This window comes from Condylostylus longicornis, unplaced genomic scaffold, assembly GCF_029603195.1.
Source record: "Condylostylus longicornis isolate FDR11 unplaced genomic scaffold, ASM2960319v2 ptg000194l, whole genome shotgun sequence".
Classification (NCBI taxonomy): domain Eukaryota; kingdom Metazoa; phylum Arthropoda; class Insecta; order Diptera; family Dolichopodidae; genus Condylostylus; species Condylostylus longicornis.
In genome coordinates this window covers 75,009-101,117 of record NW_026578162.1, presented here as the reverse complement: position 1 = coordinate 101,117, position 26,109 = coordinate 75,009, and the positions used below count along the sequence as shown (strand labels likewise).

Here is a 26,109-nt window from a genome sequence, read left to right as displayed (position 1 = left end):
AAATTAAAAAAACAAGCCCAGTTTTTATTACACATAATACATATAAGTATGCATATAACATATAATAGACATATTATTTATATATGTATGCAATGGCAATAAAGGAACAATTAATAAAAAGTATAGTTTATCAAATACAGAAATTTTACGTACTTTTATCTATACAAAAATTAAAGCATGTTTTAATTTTTCTAGTTTTTCTTTTTCATAAATAGGAAAAATTAAAATTTATTAGACTGTACATTTTACAACAAATATTTTAAGAGTTCATACATTTTTAGTACTTACAGCTTTGTAATTTTTGTTTCTTAAGATTAAGATTTTTTGATTAATTTCAATTTAAAGGAAAACGGCATGAAAAAACCTTTTGAAAATTTTTAGATAAAATACTTAAAAATAAAGACATTTTTGCCTATATATAAAACCTAGATTATTTTTAAACTAAATTTTTAAAGTACGTATATCCATTAATTAATCCTATATTTGTCTAACATTACTATTCTACAAATTCCCTTACTACGGATGGCTAAAATTGCAACACGACTCCTAGCAGGTAGACAACATTTTATCAATTTGCTCGAAAACAGAATATGTTTTGGCCATTTCTGCAATCTTCGAGCCAAAAAATAAAAAGGTTTATTTAAAATTAATTTCAATTTTTTTTTTCCTTTGAAGCAACATTAAATTCGTCTTTGCAGCTAAGCCCGTACTGGAACACCATAAAGAACAATGTCCTGAAAGGTTAAAATGTATTTTTATGGTTTCAAGAAAATCTTGGCAGAGCTTTGTTTTGTTTCAAATTTTGTCATTTTTAACGTAGATTTTCCAAAGCTTGCTTATTGTACTTAATTACCGACCGCATTGTGTATACAATAGGTATATACAATACAATAATCAGTCTCGGTGGGGACGCATTTCTCCATGGTACCAAAGTGAAAATAAGCTATTTTTGTCATCCTGTCGCTCTGTCTGTCTGTGTGTGCACACGTGTATCTCAAGTTCTGCTGAATCTGATCTGGAAGCCGATTTTACATTTTTTACTATATCTACGGAACGAATTGATGAAATTTCTTGAAATCTGATATTTGAGTTCTGATTGTTACCGAAACTAACTGGCGAACATTTCAGGCAGCACAAAGCGAAACTCTACTAAGAGAAAAATTTTTCTAGGTATGTTAACTATAAGCGTACTAATGCCCTAAAAATTGGAAAGAAGTATTTAACAGACATTTTTATAATATTCCGTAACACTTTCACTTAACTAGACAATACACATTGCGGTCGGTTATGTGCTGATCACATCAGATTTTTTTTTTTAATTACGAGTTTTATCAAGGATTTGATTTTTTCATTCTCCCTGAGCTTTTATTGAAAAAATATATGAAAACAAAAATATAGTGATCCTCATGAGAAAGGTTATTATCTTTGAAAAAATATTTGTAATATTATTATATTAGTTTTAAAATATAAACAATTTAGTTGAAAAGTGGAAAACGCAAAATTTAGCTTCTAAACTTTAAGAAGAGTTTTTATGCACATATGTATATTCCTAATGTAATGATAGCAACTGTGAAATGTAAAATTTAATCTGAGTTCAAATTCAAAATGAAAAATGTGTAAATGTTCATTGTCACCATATAGTTTTTTAGTTGTCTCTTATTCCAAAAAATATTATTAAAACGAAAAAGTTCACCATAAAAAGTTCAGAGAATCAGAGTAATAACGGGAATGGCATTTTTTGAACGAAAATTTCCTTTGGATCATATGTGATCAAAGCGGAAGTTTCATTTAATATATGCATACATTAAAAATATACATACTCATAACTTATTTTAGTTGTAATTTCTGGTAATGGATAAACTAATAAATGGAGGTCGAAACTATTTTATCGGATCTCTGTATTCGCCAGGACTTTCCGTTCGATATCTCACCAAATTAAGGCGCTTATAGGAGAAGATTAGTGGTCCACATAAAACTAAGAACTTTCCGAGACCCCGTATTCCAGGTTCTTACAACAGCTTAAAATGGGATCCGCGTTTTTCTTCTGCTCGTGGCAAGTTCATTTACAAACGATCCGCAAACACTCAGAACTTGTGCATACGGCTTATGACTTTGTTTCTGATAAAGCTAAACATAATAATTCCGTATGATGAACATTAGAATTCCATATGATGACACTTTTTGAATGATTTGGCTTACATTGTTGAGTAGAATTTCAAAATATTATTCATATTGTTTTATACATTATTTTGCTTGATAAGGATATTTGAATTACATCAATTTACTTTTTGAATTAACAAATTTAATTTGGAAAAGCCATGATTTCCATTATCAAATTAATTTTTATACATGACAAGTGCTACATATATAATGGTGCATTACGTACATGCAAATATTTTGCGTTATAAAATTCAAAATACTGCATCTGTTACGTAATTTTCTTTTTAATATGATTTTCCACTATAATGCTTAAATTAAATTTGTGAAACTTTCAAAAATATTTCTCATAAACTGGATATAATGAATGTAAAGTAATTAAATAAATTTTTTATTTTATTGCAAAGTTACAAAATGGGATTGTCTCCAATTGCTATAAAATAAATTTCCAGATATCCTAACCGTTAAAATTATAAAACATAACTCTTACCATTATTAGTGGCCTTGATCAAGTCAACAATATTAAATTTAAAAGAAAATTGTATCAATTTGCACACACTAAAGCAATGCGAAAGTGAATTAAAAGTGAATACAACAACAACGAATATTAAAAGCATTAAACTGAGTGGACTAAATCAAAGGATAGGAAAAATGGATTTCATCAAAGCAGTTTAAAAAAATATTGTTTTATTGCTCTTTGTAAAATGAAAGTTAGTATTTTTTATGTAACGCTTAGTTTGCATTTCCTTATCATAAAGGATTTGATTTTATTTTTTGTATAAATATATAACATAAAGCATTGCATAAAAGCAAATAATTTAAAATTTCAGGTTATGCACAAATAAAATTGTTTGAACTTCCTTTTCAAAAATATATGAAAAGCAAGTATAAGTATGTAGGATAATATCAATATAACCCGTTAAAGAGTCAATCGATACATTTCATTATGGTTGCTTATTATTAAAGGAGTTGATTAATCTGGCAATGATTTTAATTTCCAATATTTATACTAATAAAACGGGTTGTAACTACTTCCTTATAAAATTAATTTGTTATAATAACCATCAGTTGAAAGTCAATGTGACGGTCAGTGTGTTTTAACTTCTTCGTATGTACAATATGCTTATAGTTAAGGTTAGGCACCATTCTAACGCACAGTTGGCACAACTTTAATAAAATGCATATATTATTATCACACTGGGCACATACGTTCATATGTATCTAATATAGTATATGTTAGGCATACTATATCTTGATTTCTGTTCAGGCTCGAAATTTGAATCTATTTAACAAATAATTAATAAACCGTTTCTCATGTTTTATACCAAAATGGTTGGTTGTAGTTGGTAACTCCAAATATGATTAAAGTCGCTATAAAAGACGTGTTTAGTAATAGACCCGCTTTTTCGATAAAATTTTACCAAAATTTCATAATAACTTCTAGAATTATTTAAACACATTTATTTAAAAAACTACTCAAGCTAAGAAGCATGGCTATAGTTCTTAGATTTGATTTCATGGAGCCTTTTGGTGTTCGACACGACCGTATTAATTATATCTCATTTTTAACTACTACGACAATTATATTATGCAAAATTTTACACACAAACCTATGTTTAATTGCATAAAAAGTCAAAAAACAAAGCAATTGCAAAATCTTTCCTAAACCAGCAAAATTCTTTATTCTAACACTAAAATCAGCTGCATATTTATATAATATTAAAGTCTTTCTTTTATTTCTCTTAGTTGCATACATGGGCAGCATTTTCAAGTTTAGATCTTATGGTATTAATGCTTTCTTAAAAAATTAAAGATTCGGAAAAGGAAATATATATAAATATGGTATGTATATTAGAAATCATTGTACACACATATATACATACAAATATCAGTTTTCTCCGAATTTCTATTAATATTGAAATGGCGGGTTAAATGATCTATTAGTCTCAATTTTGGTTAAACACTGACATGATAGATTGGCATGAAGTAATGCCAACCAGTAATTGCTCCAAAATATTATTCACTTTATAAGACATTGGAAAATACTAAATTAGTAACGAAAATTTCCGCAAATTATTCAAGAATATTTGAACCATAAAATAAAATTATTTCATATAACTTTAAATATTTTATTACTTTTCGTTCGAAGAATTTTTAATAAGTCAAATACTCAAATTCAAATGGTTTGTAAAATAGCTATAGCGATGGTAGAAAAAATAAATTGCAGAAAACTCACACATTATAATTTACTGACTTATGATAATTTATTTTATTGCTTTAGATTTGTCTCCGTGACGTTACGTGACATCATGGATGAGATATTATTAACAAAGTATGTCTCGAAAATAATCAAAAATATGATATAAGAATTTCATTTATATTAACATAATCTGAACTGAAAAACTTGCCACACTTTTTTTATTTATAGCAAATATGTATATGATATAACTGTTATACATATACGTTAATTCTTATTACTTAATAAGTTGATTTCGCGGAAAAACTATTAAGTCGTTATAGTCAATTAACTTTTTTAAAATATATGAAATATCTATGAAGTTTACGCATGCCAAGTGCTAATATCTACAAACATTTAAATATAGCACACAATAAATATTTAAGACTAAATTAGCTATTTACTTATAAAATATTCAAATTTTGTATGTGGCTAAATTCTATAGATTAATACGAAAATATTGCAAGAAAATTAATTTTTTTCATAGTTAATTGGTAAAAGCATTTGAAAAACATTTATTTGAAAAACGGCTATAGGATCAAAAATGTAAAACTTTTGCTCACACACAGAAATTATGAACATGCTCAATTATTTTGCTATAACTTATATGTTAAAAAAAGCAAAAGCTTCAACTAAACAGTTTTTGAAAGCTCTATGGGAGGATCCTTTTCAATATTTGGTTAGGAAAATTTTACTTTTTTTATCTCGACAATATCTTATGAAATTTATTGAAACTTTATTTTTCTAAATCACATTGCATCCCATTTTGAAAGTGTTCATTTTAGAATAGCCTAATACATTCAGAAGGTTTTGGAGTTTTGAGTTTAAATATAAAGTTAACTTAAGACAAGCTAGAATTCAATTTTGGCAAAAACCAAAATTATCTTTTTTATTTTTTTAGCACTTTTCCAAAAAATTTTTGACAAAAAGTGCTTATTCGTTTCACTTTGTCCGTCCGTCCACCCGTGGACATGTTTACAAAACTTGTACACCTTTGAAGATAGAAAGCTGAAATGTACGCATAGTATAAAATTTTATATGTACATGATCTCTACTTGAAATTTATTTCATTAAAAGTTATACCCCTCTAAAACCCTAAAAATGGCATCTTTTAGTTATTTATTGCTATGACACCATAAACATTTTTTAAATTCTGTAAACGCAGAAATATAGTGCATGGATTTTTGCAAAAGTCTGAAATTTTAACACCTTCTAGACACTTATTAATAGACGCCTTATAATTCCGAAACCGCAAGCTTTTTCAAATTTCTATAAACGCAAACAGCAAACGGTAAATTCCATGCCATTAAAAGGTTAATTATTTTTCTTAGCTCATGCAATAGCATTATGTTAACAGCCCTTCAAATTTCTTTTTACTTTATTTCGTAGACTACATAAATCGTTCATCCTAAATATATGCCATCCTTAATGAAATAGTTTCGTATATGAATAAAAGTAATTTTAATAGTGTAGTAGGTATACCTAGATTGTTCTTAGAAGCAGTATTTTCACTTTTTGAAGGAAAAAGTGCTACAATACAAACCATTGGTTTAACGCAACTTTATTTTTTAGCAAAATTTAATTTAGTACCAAATTTCCGAGAAAAAAATTATTTTTTTAATAATCACCAACGTGGTCACAGTTTTAATTATACAAACTTTTACATTTAAAGTGCAACATAATTAACCTACATTTTGAATTCAAATCGCATATGTATTTAGATATGTAAATATATATTATATAATAACATTATATAATAAAATTTTTGAATTGTGATATTGTTATTTAGTTTATAACCAAACCCTTTCTTGTAAATTTATTTTAACTTACAAATCGAATTGTGCACTGCAATGAATTCACCTTGCAATATAGTCTACTTAGTGTCTACTAAAAAAAATTTCGAAGGAAGTATAATGGAAGTTTTTTCCACTTTCACTTTCAATTTTTAGTCATCATTCAGTTGATTTATCAAAAATATATTTTATTTTGGAAGTTAAATAAAACTAAAAATGACTGATATCAGTAAAAAAATTCTTGTATACCTAGCTATAAGTTTAGTGTTACACAATCGGTGCATTTTGTAATATTAGGTTACTGCACTCCAAAAGTAACAATACTATAATAATATATATTATATATGAAGGTATCTGCATTCAAACATTACCTTTATAATTTATAGCATAAATTTTTGTATTGCAAACTTTATCAAGAATTTTTGTCCTATGCTTTGAGGTCATAACGCACTTTTGTTTTTTTTTTCTTAATCAAATTAAATTTCAGTATCATTTGAACAAGCTACGAAAACAAGTTTCGATTTTAGACACTATAACTAAAGACTTTAAATCTTTAAATTGAATTAAAAGAAAGAAAAATAAAACTTGTTCAATTCTTGTCATAAATCGCAAGCATTTGAAAGAGGAAAATGTTTGCTATGTATTTGTGAATTTAAAAAAAAAAAATTTAAAATAAAGCATTTAGCGCAGCACAGAAAAACAGTTAAAAATAATACATGAGATAATTTATGCATGTACCTCATATAAACCATGTGTAAACAGCTTATAGAATCATGATAAATATGCAAGCTGCAAGCGAACGTAAACATATATAAAATGTATGTATACGTATACGTATGTTTGAGTATTAGAAACACGCACAAAAGTTTTTCTTTTTTTCAAGAAAGTGTACATTAGTTTTAGAAAACGTTTTATTTTATAAATAAAATGCGACCTGAATTATTTCCTTACTCAAACGGTAAGTTATGTGATAGTTAAAACTAAAATTAAGAAAACAATATTAAATTATTTGCTAAATTTTGCTCAAACTCAATACAATTAAACTCAATATGCTGAGTTTGTACCAAAAAATATTTGATTAATTTATTTTACTAATTTTTAACATTTCTTGAATATTTTCAAATTAATTCGTAAAAGCGGTTCATAAAATTTTTTAATCTTAACTCATTTTAGTAATTGTTCACACGCAGTAACAAACGCAAAATAAAAATCATCAATACAACTTTCAAAAATAATCGAAATATTAAAATTTTTGAAAAATATTCCATACATAGATGTGATTTAATGTTTTATTAATACCGAAAATATCTATCAGCTTAGAGAATAAATCAAGAATAATTTCAAAATTTGTTTGAAAATCACAAAGGTTGTTGGAAATTATTTGTGTGAAGGAAAATTAACTATAATATTTTGAGCTATGCTCAATCGATGTTTCTTGCAAGTGTTGTTATCTGGAATAATTCGAAACGATTCGGAAAATAATCGGCTTAGTAATCGGAAATAATAAATAGATTTACATATATAAATGGCTTTAGTTTATGTTTTTATTTTTAAAAACAAGACAATTTAATTTCGGTGTAGCGAGCAAGGTTCAACTAAAAAATGTCACAATTTTGTCTTTAATTGATTGCAAGTTACACCTATGTAAAAAAATTTTATTAATGCAAATTGGTACTAAAAATGGTTCACATTAAGTAAAAATATTTCTCGTTGCGAAATTAAACTCAAAACTTATTTCACTTTAGCTTTCAAGTAACGCCATATGATAAGTTGATAATGAAATGATATGTTAAAAACATACAAGAAAAATAATTATAATATATACATAATTGTATCCCGTACTCCATTTGCGGTTCCAAAAACTGAAAAATTATTTCGAATCGCTCTAATTAAAAACAATAAATATTAACATTAAGCCCTCTACAATATTATGATGCTCATAAAATATGCGAAATATCCGGTTTCTATGTACATTAGGCAACTTAGATTATAGAAATTTATTCAGACTAAATTACAAAATTGAAAAAAACATTTTAATCAAGGCACTTATTATAGTTTTTATAAAGATTACGTTTTAAAATGTATAGAAGGAAGAGGAAAATTCTCGAAATGGTGCTCTAATTTTTAGCACTCCTCCAAGAATTTTTTTCAAAAAAAAAGTGCTTATTAGTTTCACTCTGTTCGGCTAACCGTCTTTGCATCTGTTTACAAAACTTCTACAATTTTTCAGATAGATAGCTCAAATTTTACATGCAAATACTGAAAAAAAAGTTTTTACCTTTCTTCCTCATTCTAAAAGTTGTAACCCCACGAAGTCCTAAAAATGCCATTTTTTGAATAGATATTTATTGTAACGAAACCATCAATATTTTTTAGATTCTGCAAACGCAGCAAAGCAGTGGATTTTCCATCTCTGCATACATCATAATTGAGAATTCAGCATGAAATGATAAAATTAACTGAAATTTGTTAAATTTAACCGATATTTGAAAACCGTTTTTTTCAAGTTTTTGATATCGTTTTTCTTGCAGGCCGTAAGTTGTTTGGTTTTGAAATTTGAACAATCTTTAGTTTTTAATAAATAATTTATTTTGTTGGAAGAAATGTTTTTCAACCTCTAGCCGTTCTCAAGCTATCGCCACTCGAAATTTGCAAAATTTGAATGTTTTGCACCTTATATTTCCGAAACTACAAACTTTTCCAAATTTTTATAATTATGTAAAGATAACCGTAAATGCCATATCATCAAAGCATTAACGACTGATCTTTGTATTAAAGGCGCTTTAAATTTTTTTGTTATTTGTCTCACCCTAAATGAATTTCAAACCATTTGGAATTTGATGGTATATTAATGAATATAATTTACAGTCGAATACGCTTATCACACTGAAAAATGTCTAGGAATTTATGATTTTAAACGAGGTGCATAATTAAGTGATGCTCGAATAAATTCACGTTACGAAATTAAGCGAGCTTATAAAATAATTTTACGTACTTACTTTGAAAATAGCTGAAACCGTTTTTAAATGATAAAAATTTAAACAGATGGAAAAACTGAAAACAATGACAACATCTATAAAGCGTAATTGACATTGCGTCCACATTCAATAATTTTGTAATAAAAAATTGTCAACAGACGCAGAAGGATTTATACTTCCTGTTTAAAAAAAACTGCTCTACACATTTTTTTTGTCAAATTACAATTTTGTGATTTTAAGCTAGCGAAATTAATTGAAATTAGAAATTTTTGTGTCGAGAATTACGTGATTTCAAGAGAGTTTCTATTAAGCGAGCTTTCTATTAGGCAATTTTAAATGTGTAAGAGGATATGAAAATTTTTCTTGTCAAAAACTTTATGAAGTTACCCGAGTTGTGATATTAAACGGAGTTGGTTTTAAGCGTGTTTTGTAAATAGATGTTAGATTGTTTTTTAAAAAAAATATATTCACTTGTTTAAGGAAAAAGTGCTACTTTCCAAAAATTGGCTTCACCCAACTTTAGCTGAATAAAAACAAATCTGTCAAATTATGATAATGAAAAAACAATGTCCCTTTAGTGTTCATTTACTTTTCAAATTTGCAACTTAAATATGTTTATTAATGTTTTTTCAAAGTTTCAAGTTTAAAAAAAATCACTTTATGAATTTATCGATAAGCTAAAGGAATCTGTAGAAATCTTTGTTTATCAAAGGATTATTGAAATCAAAACAGACTTACAGAGCTGTATCAATGAGACACCCTATATGCTATTATCCAAGCCATTAATTTTTATATTAATACACCCTATATATGTGCAATATATAAACATACATGTATACATCACCTACATTTTTTTCTGTAAATTGTATTTGTTATACCCTGCACTTCGTGAAGGGTATATTAACTTTGGTATGGAGTTTGTAACTACTTGAAGGAGTCATCTGCGGTATGGACATATATATATATTCTTGCTCTGCGTAAAATTCTGCGTCGATTTAGACATGTCCGTCTGTCCGTCCGTCCGTCCGATCGCACGATAACTCAAAAACGAATAATGCAATCGACACCAAACTTTCTCAAGTTTTTTTCTTTTGTGCCAAGGACGAGCCCTATTGTTATTGGACTAATTCGGACAATGGGTTCGGGTAGCTGCCATACAACTCAAAGAGTTTATTTTAAATATTTCAAAAACTAACAAAGCTATAAATATAAAATTTTGTATACATGTGTCCAATTATATTCTACACATGCTCTAGAAATTATAATGGGATAGCTGCACCGGTTCGGGTGGCTACCATACAACTCCAACAGCAAATTTTTTATATTCGGCAAAATAATGAAGTCACGGATATGTCTGACCTATAATTGGACATCCGACTGCCAAGTTTCATGAATCTGACTTTATAATTTTTCCAAATACTTAAAATTAGCTTTGGGAGTTGTATGGCAAGTACCTGAACCTATCAAACAATTCCACTAAAACTTCACAAATATATCTGATCCATAATCGGACACACAACTGCCAAGTTTCATGGATCTGACTTTGTTATTTTTCCAAATATTAAGAATAAGCTTTAAGACTTGCATGGGAGCTACTCGAACCTGTCAAGCAATCCCATTAAAACTTTTGAAATATGTCTAACCTATAATTGGACACACGACTGCCAAGTCTCATGAATCTGACTTTATTATTTTTCCAAATTTTTAAAATAAGCTTTTAGACTTGTATGGGAGCTACTCGAACCTGTCAAGCAATTATACTAAAACTTCAGAAAAATATCTGACTTATAACTCGACACAAAACTGCCAAGTTTAATGAATCTGACTTTATTATTTTTCCAAATATTTAAAATTAGCTTCTGGAGTTGTATGGCAGGTACCCGAACCTGTCAAGCAATTCCTCTAAAACTTCAGAAATATATTTGACCTATAATTGGACACATTACTGCCAAGTTTCATGAATCTGACTTTATTATTTTGCCGAATATAAAAAATTTGCTGTTGGAGTTTTATGGCAGCCACCCAAACCGGTGCAGCTACTCCATTATAATTTTAAGAGCATGTGTAGAATATAATTGGACACATGTATACAAAATTTTATATTTATAGCTTTGTTAGTTTTTGAAATATTTAAAATAAACTCTTTGAGTTGTATGGCAGCTACCCGAACCCATTGTCCGAATTAGTCCAATAACAATAGGGCTCGTCCTTGGCACAAAAGAAAAAACTTGAGAAAGTTTGGTGTCGATTGCATTATTCGTTTTTGAGTTATCGTGCGATCGGACGGACGGACGGACAGACGGACATGTCTAAATCGACGCAGAATTTTACGCTGAGCAAGAATATATATATATGTCCATACCGCAGATGACTCCTTCAAGTAGTTACAAACTCCATACCAAAGTTAATATACCCTTCACGAAGTGCAGGGTATAAAAACAATTTTTCATTTTTTCCATTCACTGAATTTTGCTAAATTTCAGTTTGTGCTAATGATGGTTTGGGTTTTCGATAGTTAGCACTTTCTATTTGGAATATGCGCCATCTAACGGTAACGTACAATACTATAAGTTTCAAAAAATTTAGATGTCTCAAATATAGATGTCACCAGTTGTTCTTAGTAAATTGTTAAAATAAAAAATATTTTGACGTATAGATGACTCTGTACAATATACTAACCAAAATAAAAATTTTTCTCTTTTAATAGTATTATTAAAAAAGTTGCTATTATTTTTTTATTAATCTCTTTATGTGCGTATATTTATGAAAAATACAAAGAATAATACAAATAATACTTATAATCATTAAATACTTATAATCATTAATCATGAATAATACAAATAATCATTACTATACCAGGGCTGCCGTTTTACAATTTCAAAAGGTAGCTGCAATTAAAAAAAAAACAGCGTTTGTGATTAGAAGGGAGCCCGACGTTCTAATACTATAAACCAATCTCTATCCTTATTAATATTCTGATTCAGTGCAGAATTTTTTCCAATTTAATATTCAATGATAAACAATACATATTTGAAACTTCATATTCATCTAAATAAAATTAAAAAATTTAAAAAAATTTTTATGTATAAATTTTTAGAAAGAATTGGTTTAGTTTGTTTATCACTTGCATTTGTTTCAATAAAAGAAGAGATTTCAAGCTTCGAAGAAATATTTTCTTTTTTCAATTATGTTCTTTTTTCATACCTTCCTGCACCATCGTGAAGGGTATGCTCACTTTTGTATTGAGTTTATAACCACTTGAAAGAATCGTCTCCTATATGAACATTTGTATGTATTCTTGCTTAGCGTAAAATTCTGCATTGATTTAGATAGGTCTGTCCGTTCGATCGCACGATAACTCAAGAACGAATAATGCAATCAACAAGTTTTTGCTTTTGTGCCAAAGACGGCTGCTATTGTAATTGGACCAATTGAAAAAATAGGTTTTTTTAAATATTAATTTCAAATTTTGTGAAGGTCTATCGAATTACGTTCTACATATATTCAGAAAATTTTAATGGAATGGCTGCACTGGTTCGAGTAAACGCCATACACTTCCAAAACAAAATTTTGAATATTTTGGAAAATATCAAATTTAGATTCATGAAATCCGGCAGTTGTGTATCCAATTTCAGGTCAGATGTAACCCCCAAATTTTGGTGAAATGGCTTCACAAGTTCGGGTAGTGACCGTAAAGCTCCAAAAGTTAATTTTAAATATTTGGGAAAATATTAAGGCTAGATTCATGAAACACAAGATTAATGAAACTATGTGTCCACTTATAGTTCAGACATAATATCCGTGAAGTTTCTATTAAGTTGTTTGACAGGTTCAAGTAATTGACATTTAGTTATTTCTAAATATTTCAAAAACAAATTTTTAAACTCAGATTGTCAAAGTGCAGGGTATTATTCAGTCGGTTTATACCAACTGAAACGTTTTTACTTGTTTTTGGTACTCAAGTCTACCAAAAATACAAAAAAATTAAGATTCAATTTACGAAATTATTATATGTATTCAAAGTTTAGTATGTAGTGTGAGATTTTTGACAGTTACTCAGATTTTCGTCTGATAGTGCAACACAAGATCCTACTTTTAACCCAGATTTTGAAAAAAAAAACGATTCTAAAAAAAAAAGTGATTCTATGCAAGAAAAAATAGTTAAAAATTTGATTTTCGTAGAATTTCCAACTCGACAACGATAAAATATTTTTAAGTTCGCGTAAATATTTTTAAAATAGCTAAAAAAATTCGGCCGAGCTTGAAAATGTTCATTCTTTTATAGAAGAAACTTGTAAAATTTGGAAGATTACAGCTCTTTATCTGCTTCAGCTTTATTTTATAAAGCATCGTTTTTAGATTTGGATTATAAAACTTGTAGCTTGACGAAGAAAGCAAGAAGAAATCGTTTGGAAACATCTACAAATTGATTCCTTAATAAACATTACCAACGCATTTTATTTCCGCAAAAAAAAGTAAAGACCTAATATTAAAAATTAATTACTTAAAATTTAAAATCGTTTCTGCCCAAAATAGCACCGAACATATTTTCAAGCGAGAAAAATATAAAAATTGTTTGAAATATATTTTATAAGAAAATAATGTAAATTAATAATATAATTTGCTACTAATTTTAAATTAAAAAATTCTGCTATGATGTGTTTGAAATTACGTTTAATATTTCAGTTATAATTTAATATTTACTTTTGTTTTAACATTTAGTCTTTTTAATTTTTGTTGTTATTAGAGGTATTCGTTTTTATAACCTGCACTTCGTGGAGGGTATATTAACTTTGGTATGGAGTTTGTAACTACTTGAAGGAGTCATCTGTGGTATGGACATATATATATATATTCTTGCTCAGCGTAAAATTCTGCGTCGATTTAGACATGTCCGTCTGTCCGTCCGTCCGTCCGATCGCACGATAACTCAAAAACGAATAATGCAATCGACACCAAACTTTCACAAGTTTTTTCTTTTGTGCCAAGGCCGAGCCCTATTGTTATTGGACTAATTCGGACAACGGGTTCGGGTAGCTGCCATACAACTCAAAGAATTTATTTTAAATATTTCAAAAACTAATAAAGCTATAAATATAAAATTTTGTATACATGTGTCCAATTATATTCTACATATGCTCTAAAAATTATAATGGGATAGCTGCACCGGTTCGGGTGGCTGCCATACAACTCCAACAGGAAATTTTTTATATTCGGAAAAATAATAAAGTCAGATTCATGAAACTTGGCAGTCATGTGTCCAATTATAGGTCAAATATATTTCTGAAGTTTTAGAGGACCTGCCATACAACTCCAAAAGCTTATTTTAAATATTTGGAAAAATAATAAAGTCAGATTCATGAAACTTGGCAGTTGTGTGTCGAGTTATATGTCAGATATATTTCTAAAGTTTTGGTTGAATTGCTCTACAGCTACGAGTAGCTCCCATATAAGTCCAAAAGTTTAAATATTTGGAAAAATAAAGTCAAATACATGAAACTTGACAGTTGTATGTCGAGTTATAGGCCAGATATATATCTGAAGTTTTGGTGGAATTGCTTGACAGGTTCGAGTAGCTCCCATACAACTCCAAAAGCTTATTTTAAATATTTGGAAAAATAATAAAGTCAGATTCATGAAATTTGGCAGTCGGGTGTGCAATTATAAGTCAGACATATCCGTGAATTTTCTATAGAATGGTTTCACAGGTTTGAGTAATTGCTATACAACAACGAAAGGTGCAGGGTATAATTCAATCGGTTTATACCGACTGAAACGTTTTTACTTGTTTATTATAAACTGAAATATTTCATAATAATAGAAAAAAAAAGTTTAACATTTTGTTAATAAATCAAAATAAAGTTGTGTCAAGCCAGTAGCACCTTTACGTTCAACAAGTGAAAATACTGCTTTTGAACAACGTTTGTACATAAACCTACTATATTATTAAAATTACGATCATTCATATACGAAACTATTTCAAGAACTGCATTCATTGTTAGGCTGAACAATTTATGCCATCTTTGAAATAAATTGAAAAAAAATTTGAGACATATTAACATAATGCTGGATTTTAGAGGTTAATTGCGTGAGTTAAGATAGAAATTAATTAGCTTTCTGGCTTTATAGAAATTTGAAAAAGCTTGCAGTTTCTTGAATATAAGGTAGCATAAATTCAAATTTTACAACTTTGGGTTTTCAAGAAACACGACGTCAAAAATTTGGATTTTAGATAAAGATAAATTTAACGGCCATTTTGTTTTTTTTAAAGTTCAAGTATGATACACTGCGGTAGAAGCAAGCCGCTGCTTTTCTGTGTTTGCAAAATTTGAAAAATGCTTATGGTCTCACTACAAAAAATGGTTAAAAAATGGCATTTTTTGGGTTTTATTTAGGTATACATTTATGATTCTTTTTACATTGATTTAATATTTGTATATGTACGTGGATCTTAGCATTTTTTGAATCGGTGCTTATATACCCAATATCCAAAAACATTTTATTCTACGTCATACAAACTGCAAAAACTGAAATGAAAAAATGGATATTAATCAAAAATGCATTATTTCACTTATTTGACTTTCATAACTACGGTTATGACTGTCATTTATGGCTCATTTATGTCTCAATTTGCTTCAAACTTTGTAGGCGTAGTATGCAATATGTATACTAAAAATGAAGGTTATATTAAAAATTTCTATCGTCTAGTTAAGAAACAACGTAATCTTAAATGGTGTATGGATCAAATTTGCATTGGACCGAATATATACACATATTCGGAGAAAGTAGCAACATCTAACCAAACAAATATTTCGGTTTTCATTAAAATTTATTCATTATAAAAAAAGATGGATAATCAGACTGGGAATTAGCTGCAAATTTTTCGCACGCCAATACGTAAACAATATGATGTTCCCCATTCTCACCCATTGTTAAATGAAATATGTATACCATATAAGCAATTGTTGCTATACGGAAAGACAAAAAAGAAGATAATAAACAAAAAAATCTATTGTGGTCAGCACATAACCGACCATAATGCGCTTTGTCTAGTTAACTGAAAGTGTTATAGAATATTATAAAAATGTTTGTTAAATACTTTTTTCCAATTTTTAGGACATTAGTAAGCTTATAGTTAACATGCCTAGGAAAATGTGAATTTAGCTGTTAGTAGAATTTCGCTTTGTGAAATCCGAATTCTCTGAAATGTTCACCAGTTAGTCTCAGTAACAATCAGAACTCAAATATCAAATTGCAATAAATTCCATTAATTCATTCAGTAGATATTGTGAAAAATGTAAAGTCGGTCCGCAAATCAGTTTTCGACCCTTGATATTTCCAAAAAATTTATAGATTCATTGTTTTAATACGAAGAATTTCAATATTAAATTTCAAGTAAATCGGTTGAATATTTTCTTCAAAATGGTCAAAAATGTAAAACAGGGCCGGTAAAAAGTGGAGTTCCCGAGGCCTGATATATACCAAAAGTTGATCAATCCGTGCCATACAGACCGACAGACCAATAGACCGACAGGTTGCTAAAAATAGTTTATTTACACTTCCCTACCATGTGCATGAGAAGTGCATTCCCACCGAAAACTCGATATGCAAAATTTGTTGCCTTCACGTAACCTACTTATTGTATATACAATACGATCGATAAAAAAATATCGAAATCCAAGGCAATATAAAGTAATATGCACAGAACTGGGCTTAATAGGTATTTTGAATATTTTAAGACCAAAGCGAAATTCTACTAAAAGCCAAATTTATACTTTTATAAATGAAGGGAAGTGTTCAAATGCATTTTCATAATTTTCTGTAACACTTTCACTAAACTAGGCAACATACATTGCGGTCGGTTGTGTTCACATTAATTTTTTTTTATTACCACTAATATTTCCTTACTTCATTTTTTCAGACTTATTACTGTTTCGTGATATTCGCTGTTTTGTTTTGTCAATTCTCTTTGAGAAGGGCGGAAGAAACAGAAACTGGGGAGACTGCAAGAAGTGATGATTTTGATGATGATGAGCAGAAAATTACTAAAAGATCAGGGAGTGGAAGTCAAGATTTCTTTTATCATCTGAAAAATGTAGGAATTATTTTTTAAAAAATTCATTTATTTTATTTATTTTTACTTTTTTTGCTACTTTTGTTCAAAAAGCTGCAAAATTTAAAAATCTACAATGAAAGCCTATTTTTATTTTTAATTTTAGAACATAGCAGGAACTTTGAGCAAAACATCAGCATCATTATCGGCAGGAAGCTCACCACATGCTGCAAAAGCCAGTAGTAGTAATCATGGCTATAAATATGTAAGTTGGTGCATGAAACATGGTTTTGAAAAGCAAAAACAAAATCAAAATTATTAAATTGTATTTGTAGGGTGGTAACTCTATCGATTCATGGAATTTCAAGTCATCATTTTTCGGAACAATTAAGCAAGCGGTAAAAGCTATTACAGGCGGTGTAACTGCTATTAAAGGACAATTAATAAAAGGAAGTGGTATTGTACTTTCAGCTAGTGGAAAGGTACTTCCTTTTTAGCACTTTTCCAGCAAAAAAAAAAAAAAAACAAAAAAATCGGAAAAAATTATTTATTAGTTTCGCCTTGTTCGTCCGTGTGTCTGTAGAAAATTTCTACACTCTTTAAGATAGAAAGCAGAAAATTTATGTACAAATAGATCTTTACTAGGAAGTTATTTTTGTATAAGAAAATTTTCACCTATCTATCCCTCCCTCCATATTTTTACATATTTTGTTAAATTAACAAAATGAAATAGCTAGTAGATTGCTTTTTAAAAAATTTGTATTCACTTGTGCTAGAGACATATGCTACTTTGTAGTCCATTGTTTTGATCCGAGTTCATGGAATTTTTTCGTACTCTGTATGGGCATTACTGTAAGAATATAAGTTCTTTAGCGAAACTTGTGTATTTTAATACACCTAATTCTCTTTTTACACGATAGAATGGTTTCTCAGAAATTTGTTTAAAAAAAGATACTGGCTAAGTACAAAAATAATAGATTGCTTCTAGACCCCCAGAAAATAAATTAAAATTTAGATTTTAGAAAAAAATATGTACATATTATATCAGAAATTCATTGATAAAAAACTTATATAACAAGAGTACAACCATAAGAAAAATTTAAATATTAATTTAAATTTTATTTACTGTCTGATAATAAACGCATACGTTTGCGAAAGACTACAAAATAACTGCCATCACTGGAAACAGTTAAGCAATCATAATTATTCGAAAGTTACTTCTGTTTCAATCAGAATACCAGGCTTATTTTAAATAGAAAAAAGATTTTGTTTGTATTCGTGTTATTTCAAATTATGTTGTGTAAAAATTAAAATATTTTTTGGTGATTACTCGTGTTATTTCAAATTCGTAAAAATAATTCGTGTAAAAACAGAATTGGGTGTGCTAGTTAAAGCTATGATTCTCAGTAAATTTTAATTTATTTACTTAAAAATACCTAAACCGATCATATACAGCCAGTGTTGGGATATTTAGTCAAGTAAGTTGTGCTTTATTAGGCAAAATGCAGTGCCATTTTATTGCAAATTTCAAAAACATACAATGCTTTTATTATTTAACTTACAACCTAAATACGTAAATAAATGACACTATCTTTTTAGCTTTAATATTCAAAATGAGAAATAATAAATTTACAAAGTTCAAATCAGTGGAATTTTTTGAATAGAACAGATGTGATTCATTATATCACAGAATGAATGCTGTCTATAAAAATGAAACTTTTAAAAATATTTCAATGCTTTTTCAAAACGCACTTGATTATGCATCTTTTAAAAACCCAAAACTAAAATACATTATGGCATTATAAATGCTTATATCCAAACATTGTATACAGCTTTGTTGTTTTCAAAAAAAGAAATTATTTATGTGCTGGCAAAAATAACAACAATTAAGAACTTTCTATTTTATAAAAATTTTATAATTTTTAATTATTTTGTTGATCGAAGTTTTCGTAATATCTCTATTTTAATTCACTATCCCCATTTTTTAAGGTTGTGGCTGCTTCTGGTGACAAAATATCCGATCTAGGAAAAGCTAAAGTAAATTCTGCTCAGTTTCATCATGTGGATCATCATGGTTATGGAGAAAGTGTCCATCCTTTACATAAATTAAGTAGTTTATCAAGCTCATCTTCAGGACACAGTGGCAGTGGGAAAGAGATTCACTCAAAACCACCTCCAGCAGTTCATCATACAGAAAGTGAGTGGGTATTGAATCAAAATATCCAAAAAAATTATTATTATTATTAAGAATTCTAATTATAAAATGAGAAAAGTCGAAATTTAACAAATTTGTGCTAGCAAGAAAAAAACATATGAGGGTTCCGTTAAATAAAGTGAAAATGGAAACTAATAATTATATTTAACAATTGCAATTATTTTTAGGCAAAATACAAGAATTATAATCCCGTTTCAAAATTTCATTCTAAACATTAAAAATCATTTCGATATTGTTAAGTGAATGAAAGTATATAGTAACAGTATAAAGTAAGTAATAAAAAAAAGTGCTGATTACATAATGTTCTAATTTTGTTGTTAAAACAGGATTTCTATTAAAGGATCCCTCGGCTATTAATAAAAATGAGCGTCACTTTTCATGTAAGCGAAACTGCTATTTCCAGTTCTAAAAGCTTTTTAGAGCCGGTCTTGCTCTCAAAGTCTTCGAAGTGAGTCTTCCTGATGAACCTGATTTGGTGAACAAGGCTATCGCGGAACCTTTCTTTATTGTACAGGAGATCCTCAAAGTGTACAGAAAATGAATTTTTCTGATCTTTATCAATATATCGGGTTATACATCTACAATAGGTTATACCAGAGGTTCCCAAACTTTTTTCTCATAAACCCCTTGTCATGTATCTCAATTTTTCAAAGACCCCTTGCTACTTTCATTGGTAGATTTAAATTTCTAACAAGAGCAAGGTATACCTATGATGTGAGAAACTTAGATGTGAGAGATATTCTCCGCCGCTGCAGGACATTAAAAAAAACAAGAGCAGATTGGGTCATTATAAGCTGTAAAACGTTGAAATAATATTTTATGGGTGCAGTGACTTTGTCTGAAGTACAACCTACAATCTTATCTAATCACGATGAAGCACTTTTTATTTATATAACACTTTCGTCAAAATACTTTTATTTTCATCTTAAGTTTGAATTTTTTTTTCAAAAAATTTGCAATTTGTATTGGATAAACTTTAATATATAACTCATTTTAGAAGTATGTTACATATTAATTTTCATTTTCCTTTTCCTGAAAAACTCAAATGTAAAACGGTATTGAAACCCTAATTTTGATTTACGTTTTTATTTTACATTTTAGCTATAACGACTTATGAAATTCCAGTAGATCACGTGAATTCTGGACCACCAAATCATCCGATACACTATGGTCAGCACCCACATCATGGTAGGCCTTCAGATGCTTATATTGGAAGCCTTCCACCACACATATCAGCTGCACAAGAGCTTCCGTACGAATATCATAGCCACACATTTGAAGGTAAAATATTTTAGATACGTCAGACAACAAATTTAGGTACACTTGAACTTACATTTATTACACTCTACCTTTGACATATTAAAATACAACTTTGCGTTATGTGAATACCTACAAAATTACTAACGTCTAAATTATAGAATCACTGCATTAATATCTCATTAAACAAATCAATTTAAAGAAGTAATTGATAATAAAAGTGGTGTAAGAAAAATGTAGCCTCAATTTAAATCATCAAATACTCTTCTATCAAACTATGTATTCATTGAAGTTATTCTTAATAACTTAATTTTTTGAAAAGCGCAAATCAATAAAATCGTTAGATCGTACTGCATCGGATTATTACACTCTACTTCAAAATTTTTGAGGAAAATCATGACATCCATTAAAAAATTTGAGAGCGTCGTCTTAAGTCTTTTCATTTTCAAATATAAAAAAATTTATGGATAAGAAAAATAAGGTTTTGAATTTTGACAACTGAATAACAGCTTTCTCGTAAAAAATCAAATCTAAGTTTTGTTAATACAAACAAAGAATAAGTTTTTCATCAAAAAGTAAACTATCACCATTAATTTTAAATATACATGTGAAATATAACAATATCATTAACATAAAACAAATTCACACTATCGTAGGTATTCAACTCTTTACAATGTTGATACACAATTACACCTTCATTAATTTCTAAGATGATTTATATAATGTTGATTTTATGGAAAAGATAAAATCTTATAAATATTTAAAATTTTAATCTATTTTTACAAGTTGTATAAAAAAATGCTCTGAAACTTACTGGAAATCTATAGAAAACTAATATTCGAACAACAGGTTTGTATCATGGTATATAAATTTAATTTCAAAATTCCCATTTTAATTTATAATTTAAGCACCTTTTTTCATTAATGTCGACTTATAAGTAAGTATTTTCCAAATGTCTAAGCAAATGCATGAAACTACGATTTTTTAAAATTTATTAATTTAAGAATTGAAAAAAACTAATATAACATAACGAATTATACATAGTGGGTTCTAGATTGAATAAGTAATAGGAATTACTATAAAAATTCAGAAATTTACCCAAATCATAATTAACTGAATGACTAAGTTTATTAATAATTCTAAGTTTATTAATATTATTTTTCAATTTATAAAAGATTCGTTAATGTGATTTCATTTTTTTAGGTGATAACTACTATTACAGTCATTAACATTTTTGGAGTACGAAAATAACGAAACTTGTAAAATACTTAGTTATCAACTGTGACTCAAGGATAAAATTAGAATACTTCATATATAAAAAGTCAAAATATAGTAAGTTCACATACATTGTACTTAATTTACATATATATATCTTTAGAAGTAAAATAAAAATGTATTAGATAATTAATTACCTTTAATAAAATTTCTTATCTTATGTTGCGTTAGGTGAATGAATGAAATTAGTAATATAATTAAATATTTTAATAGATTTACAAGAAAAAGTCTTATTCATGATCACTCTCATTTCTTTATATGCATATGTATTTCAAAAGAATGTTCAAACAATATTTATAATACATACATACTTATATATATTTTAAATTCATTCTACATTAGCCATAATTTTATTTTTAATTATATAATTACCTGTTATTTAAGGTGAAAATACTATTAAACAATTTCGTTAAATGGAATTGGTTTTATGTATACATAAATAATAAAAAGTGTGGATATTTTTCATTCTTGTTTTTATTATCTTTTGATTTTAAAAAAAAATATTAAATAATTCAGGTAAGTTGAAAATCTTAATAAAATGGGCAATTTATTTTCTAATATCTTATTCTATATCTATATTTGCAAAATATGCAAAGTGTCATGCAAGAAAAATTTCTCCTTATAATATGTATATAAAAATAGAAGTATATATATATATAGGTTTTATGGGAGTTAATATTTAAATTAATAATAATATAGAAATATTTAATTTTTATATAAAATCAAATAAAACAAATTTAATCTTGCAATGAGCGAAAAAGTCCGTAAATATGGTCATGCGACATATTGATGAAAAAGTCTCCAGAATCACTACAGCTTTTGGTAGACAACTTTTATGTACGCAGGTCCTTAAAGGTAATGAGACAGGTATTAAAAATATTAACAATACCATTTAAAAATATTGACAATACAAATGTAGTTGTAAAACCCTTATTCTTATTGAAAATAGTTAGTAAAATTTGTTTTACTCTTTACTAAATGGATGGCAATCCTTAGCAGAACCTTTTTTTTATATCTGTGCGTTTTTAAATTTTACTACTTTTATTAATTACAAAAAATTTCAATTTTTAAAATAATTTAAGAAAAAATTGTATATGAATATGAAAGTCGGCGAGGTGTATTTTGTTTAGTTTAATTTATAAGCACTTTTCCAAAAAAGTTTTGAAAAAAGTGCTTAATAGTTTCACTCTGTCCGTGCGTCTGTCCGTCCGAGAACATGTCTACATCCTTGAAGGTAGAAAGCTGAAATATTACATGTACATAGATCTTTACTAGAAACTGATTTCCGTTGAACAAAATTTTTGCCTATCTCCCCCCCTCTAAAAGTTATATCCCTCTAAAACCCAAAAAATGGTATTTTTTAACCATTTATTGCAGTGAAACCATATGCATTCCTCAAATTTTGCGAACTAAGAAATATAGTGGCTGCCTTTTTCTATCACGGCATACTATATTTGAACTTCAAAAAAAAATAGGCCTTTAAAATTTCTAAAATCAGTTTTTCCAAATTTTTAATGTCGTTTTTCTTCTAGACCTATAAAGAGATAACTTCGTTAGAAGAAAATTTTTTCACACCTCTAACCCTTTCCAAGTTACCGTATCTTGAAATTTGTAAAATTTGAATTTTTGCCACCTTATATTTCCGAAACCGCAAGCTTTCTCAAATTTTTATAAACGCAGAATGCTAACTGTAGATTCCATGCCATTAAAAAATATAATTATTTTTCATAACTGACGCAATAAACCCTTAAAATCGAGCATTATTTTTGTTTTATTTCAAGGACTTCATATATCGGTCATCCTAAATATATGTAAAAACAAGTAAAAACGTTTCAGTCGGTATAAACCGATTGAATTATACCCTGCACCTTTCATTGTTGTATAGCAATTACTCAAACCTGTGAAACCATTCTATAGAAACTTCACGGATATGTCAGACATATAACTGAACACACAACTACCAAGTTTCATGAATCTGACTTAATTATTTTTCCAAATATTTAAAATTAGCTTTTGGAGTTGTATGGCAGGTACCCGAACCTGCCAAGCAATTCCACTAAAACTTCGCTAATATATCTGATCTATAATTGGACACACAACTACCAAGTTTCATGAATCTAATTTTATTACTTTTCCAAATATTTAAAATAAGCTTTTGGACTTGTATGGGAGCCACTCGAACATGTCAAGCAATTCCACCAAAACTTCAGAAATATTTTTGATCTATAATTGGACACACAACTGCCAAGTTTCATGAATCTGTCTTTATTATTTTTCCAAATATTTAAAATTAGCTTTTGAAGTTGTATGGCAGGTACCCGAACCTGCCAAGCAATTTCACTAAAACTTCGCAAATATATCTGATCTATAATTGGACACACAACTGCCAAGTTTCGTGAATTTGACTTTATTATTTTTTCAAATATTTATTTCAGGTACCCGAACCTGCCAAGCAATTTCACTAAAACTTCGCAAATATATCTGATCTATAATTGGACACACAACTGCCAAGTTTCATGAATTTGACTTTATTACTTTTTCAAATATTTAAAATTAGCTTTTGGAGTTGTATGGCAGGTACCCGAACCTGTCAAGCAATTCCAATAAAACTTCGCAGGTATATCTGATCTATAATTGGACACACAACTGCCAAATTTCACCAATCTAACTTTTTTATTTTTTCAAATATTTAAAGTAAGCTTTTGGACTTGTATGGGAGCTACTCGAACCTGTCAAGCAATTCCACCAAAACTTCAGAAATATCTTTGGCCTATAATTGGACACACGACTGCCAAGTTTCATGAATCTGACTTTATTATTTTTCCAAATACTTAAAATAAGCTTTTGGACTTGTATGGGAGCCACTCGAACCTGTCAAGCAATTCCACAAAAACTTCAGAAATATCTTTGGCCTATAATTGGACACACAACTGCCAAGTTTCATGAATCTGACTTTATTATTTTGCCGAATATAAAAAAATTGCTTTTGGAGTTGTATGGCAGCCACCCGAACCGGTGCAGCTATCTCATTAAAATTTTTAGAGCATATGTAGAATATAATTGGACACATGTATACAAAATTTTATATTTGTACCTTTATTAGTTTTTGAAATAATTAAAATAAACTCTTTGAGTTGTATGGCAGCTACCCGAACCCGTTGTCCGAATTGGTCCAATAACAATAGGGTTCGTCCTTGGCAGAAAAGAAGCAACTTGTGAAAGTTTGGTGTCGATTGCATTATTCGTTTTTGAGTTATCGTGCGATCGGACGGACGGACGGACGGACGGACGGACGGACGGACGGACGGACGGACGGACGGACGGACATGTCTAAATCAACGCAGAATTTTACGCTGAGCAAGAATATATATATATGTCCATACCGCAGATGACTCCTTCAAGTAGTTACAAACTCCATACCAAAGTTAATATACCCTTCACGAAGTGCAGGGTATAAAAAAAGCAATTTTAATAGAGTAGTATATATACCTAGATTGTTTTTGGAAGCAGTATTTTACACTTTGTTGAAGGGAAAAGCGCTACGATATAAACCATTGGTTTGAACCAACTTTATTTTGTTATTCTTTAAATTTCTTTCTAAGTTCATTTACAATTTTTACTCCATACGAGTACAACATTTTTTACAGCTTCATTTTACTATAAATATAACAAGCTATTACTATGTAATTATTATGTATGTACATACAAACATAATAATTATATCGTATGCCCATACATATGTACATACACATGTTATTATAATTCATATAAAAAAATGTGTGTATGCATTGAATTTTTAATTTAAGTGCATATAGAAAATTTATTATTTTTGTTTTGCGAATTCTACATACTCGTACAATGCAGAAATAAATTCATTATATTTATAATATGCATATATCATAAATTTAATATAAAATATCATAGTAAAAATTAAGTTTCTAAAATTAAGTATGGTGAAATTTTTAAGAATTCAACAAACTAAATTATTACAAAATGTAAGAAATGAAAAATCCAAAAAAATGAAAGTTTGTATCTGCTAAATGTAACAAATCTTGTCCATTTCATAATTTGGATAGTCTTCTTTTATGATATTTCTGATATTATTAAGAACACAGCCACAAATTACGCCCAAACAAGCTTAAACG

General features: G+C 28.4%; 1 protein-coding gene across 1 annotated transcript; it reads left to right on the top strand.

Moving 5' to 3' along the window:
• Window positions 1-15,760: 15,760 nt before the first annotated feature.
• On the top strand, window positions 15,761-22,030 carry LOC129616390 (uncharacterized). Its single transcript, XM_055532012.1, has 7 exons — window positions 15,761-15,979; window positions 17,086-17,259; window positions 17,384-17,482; window positions 17,553-17,699; window positions 19,207-19,414; window positions 20,534-20,713; window positions 21,893-22,030. The coding sequence occupies exons 1-7, from the start codon at window positions 15,761-15,763 to the stop codon at window positions 21,916-21,918; spliced, it is 1,053 nt and encodes a 350-aa protein (XP_055387987.1). The 3' UTR covers window positions 21,919-22,030.
• The last annotated feature ends 4,079 nt before the right edge of the window (window positions 22,031-26,109 follow it).

Excerpts from the sequence above, each read along its gene's own strand:
- LOC129616390 (XM_055532012.1), top strand. The coding sequence starts at position 15,761 with ATGACTGTCATTTATGGCTCATTTATGTCTCAATTTGCTTCAAACTTT. Across the intron at positions 15,980-17,085 it reads CTAACCAAACAAATATTTCG|ACTTATTACTGTTTCGTGAT; the intron begins GTTTTCATTAAA and ends TCATTTTTTCAG. Across the intron at positions 17,700-19,206 it reads TACTTTCAGCTAGTGGAAAG|GTTGTGGCTGCTTCTGGTGA; the intron begins GTACTTCCTTTT and ends CCATTTTTTAAG.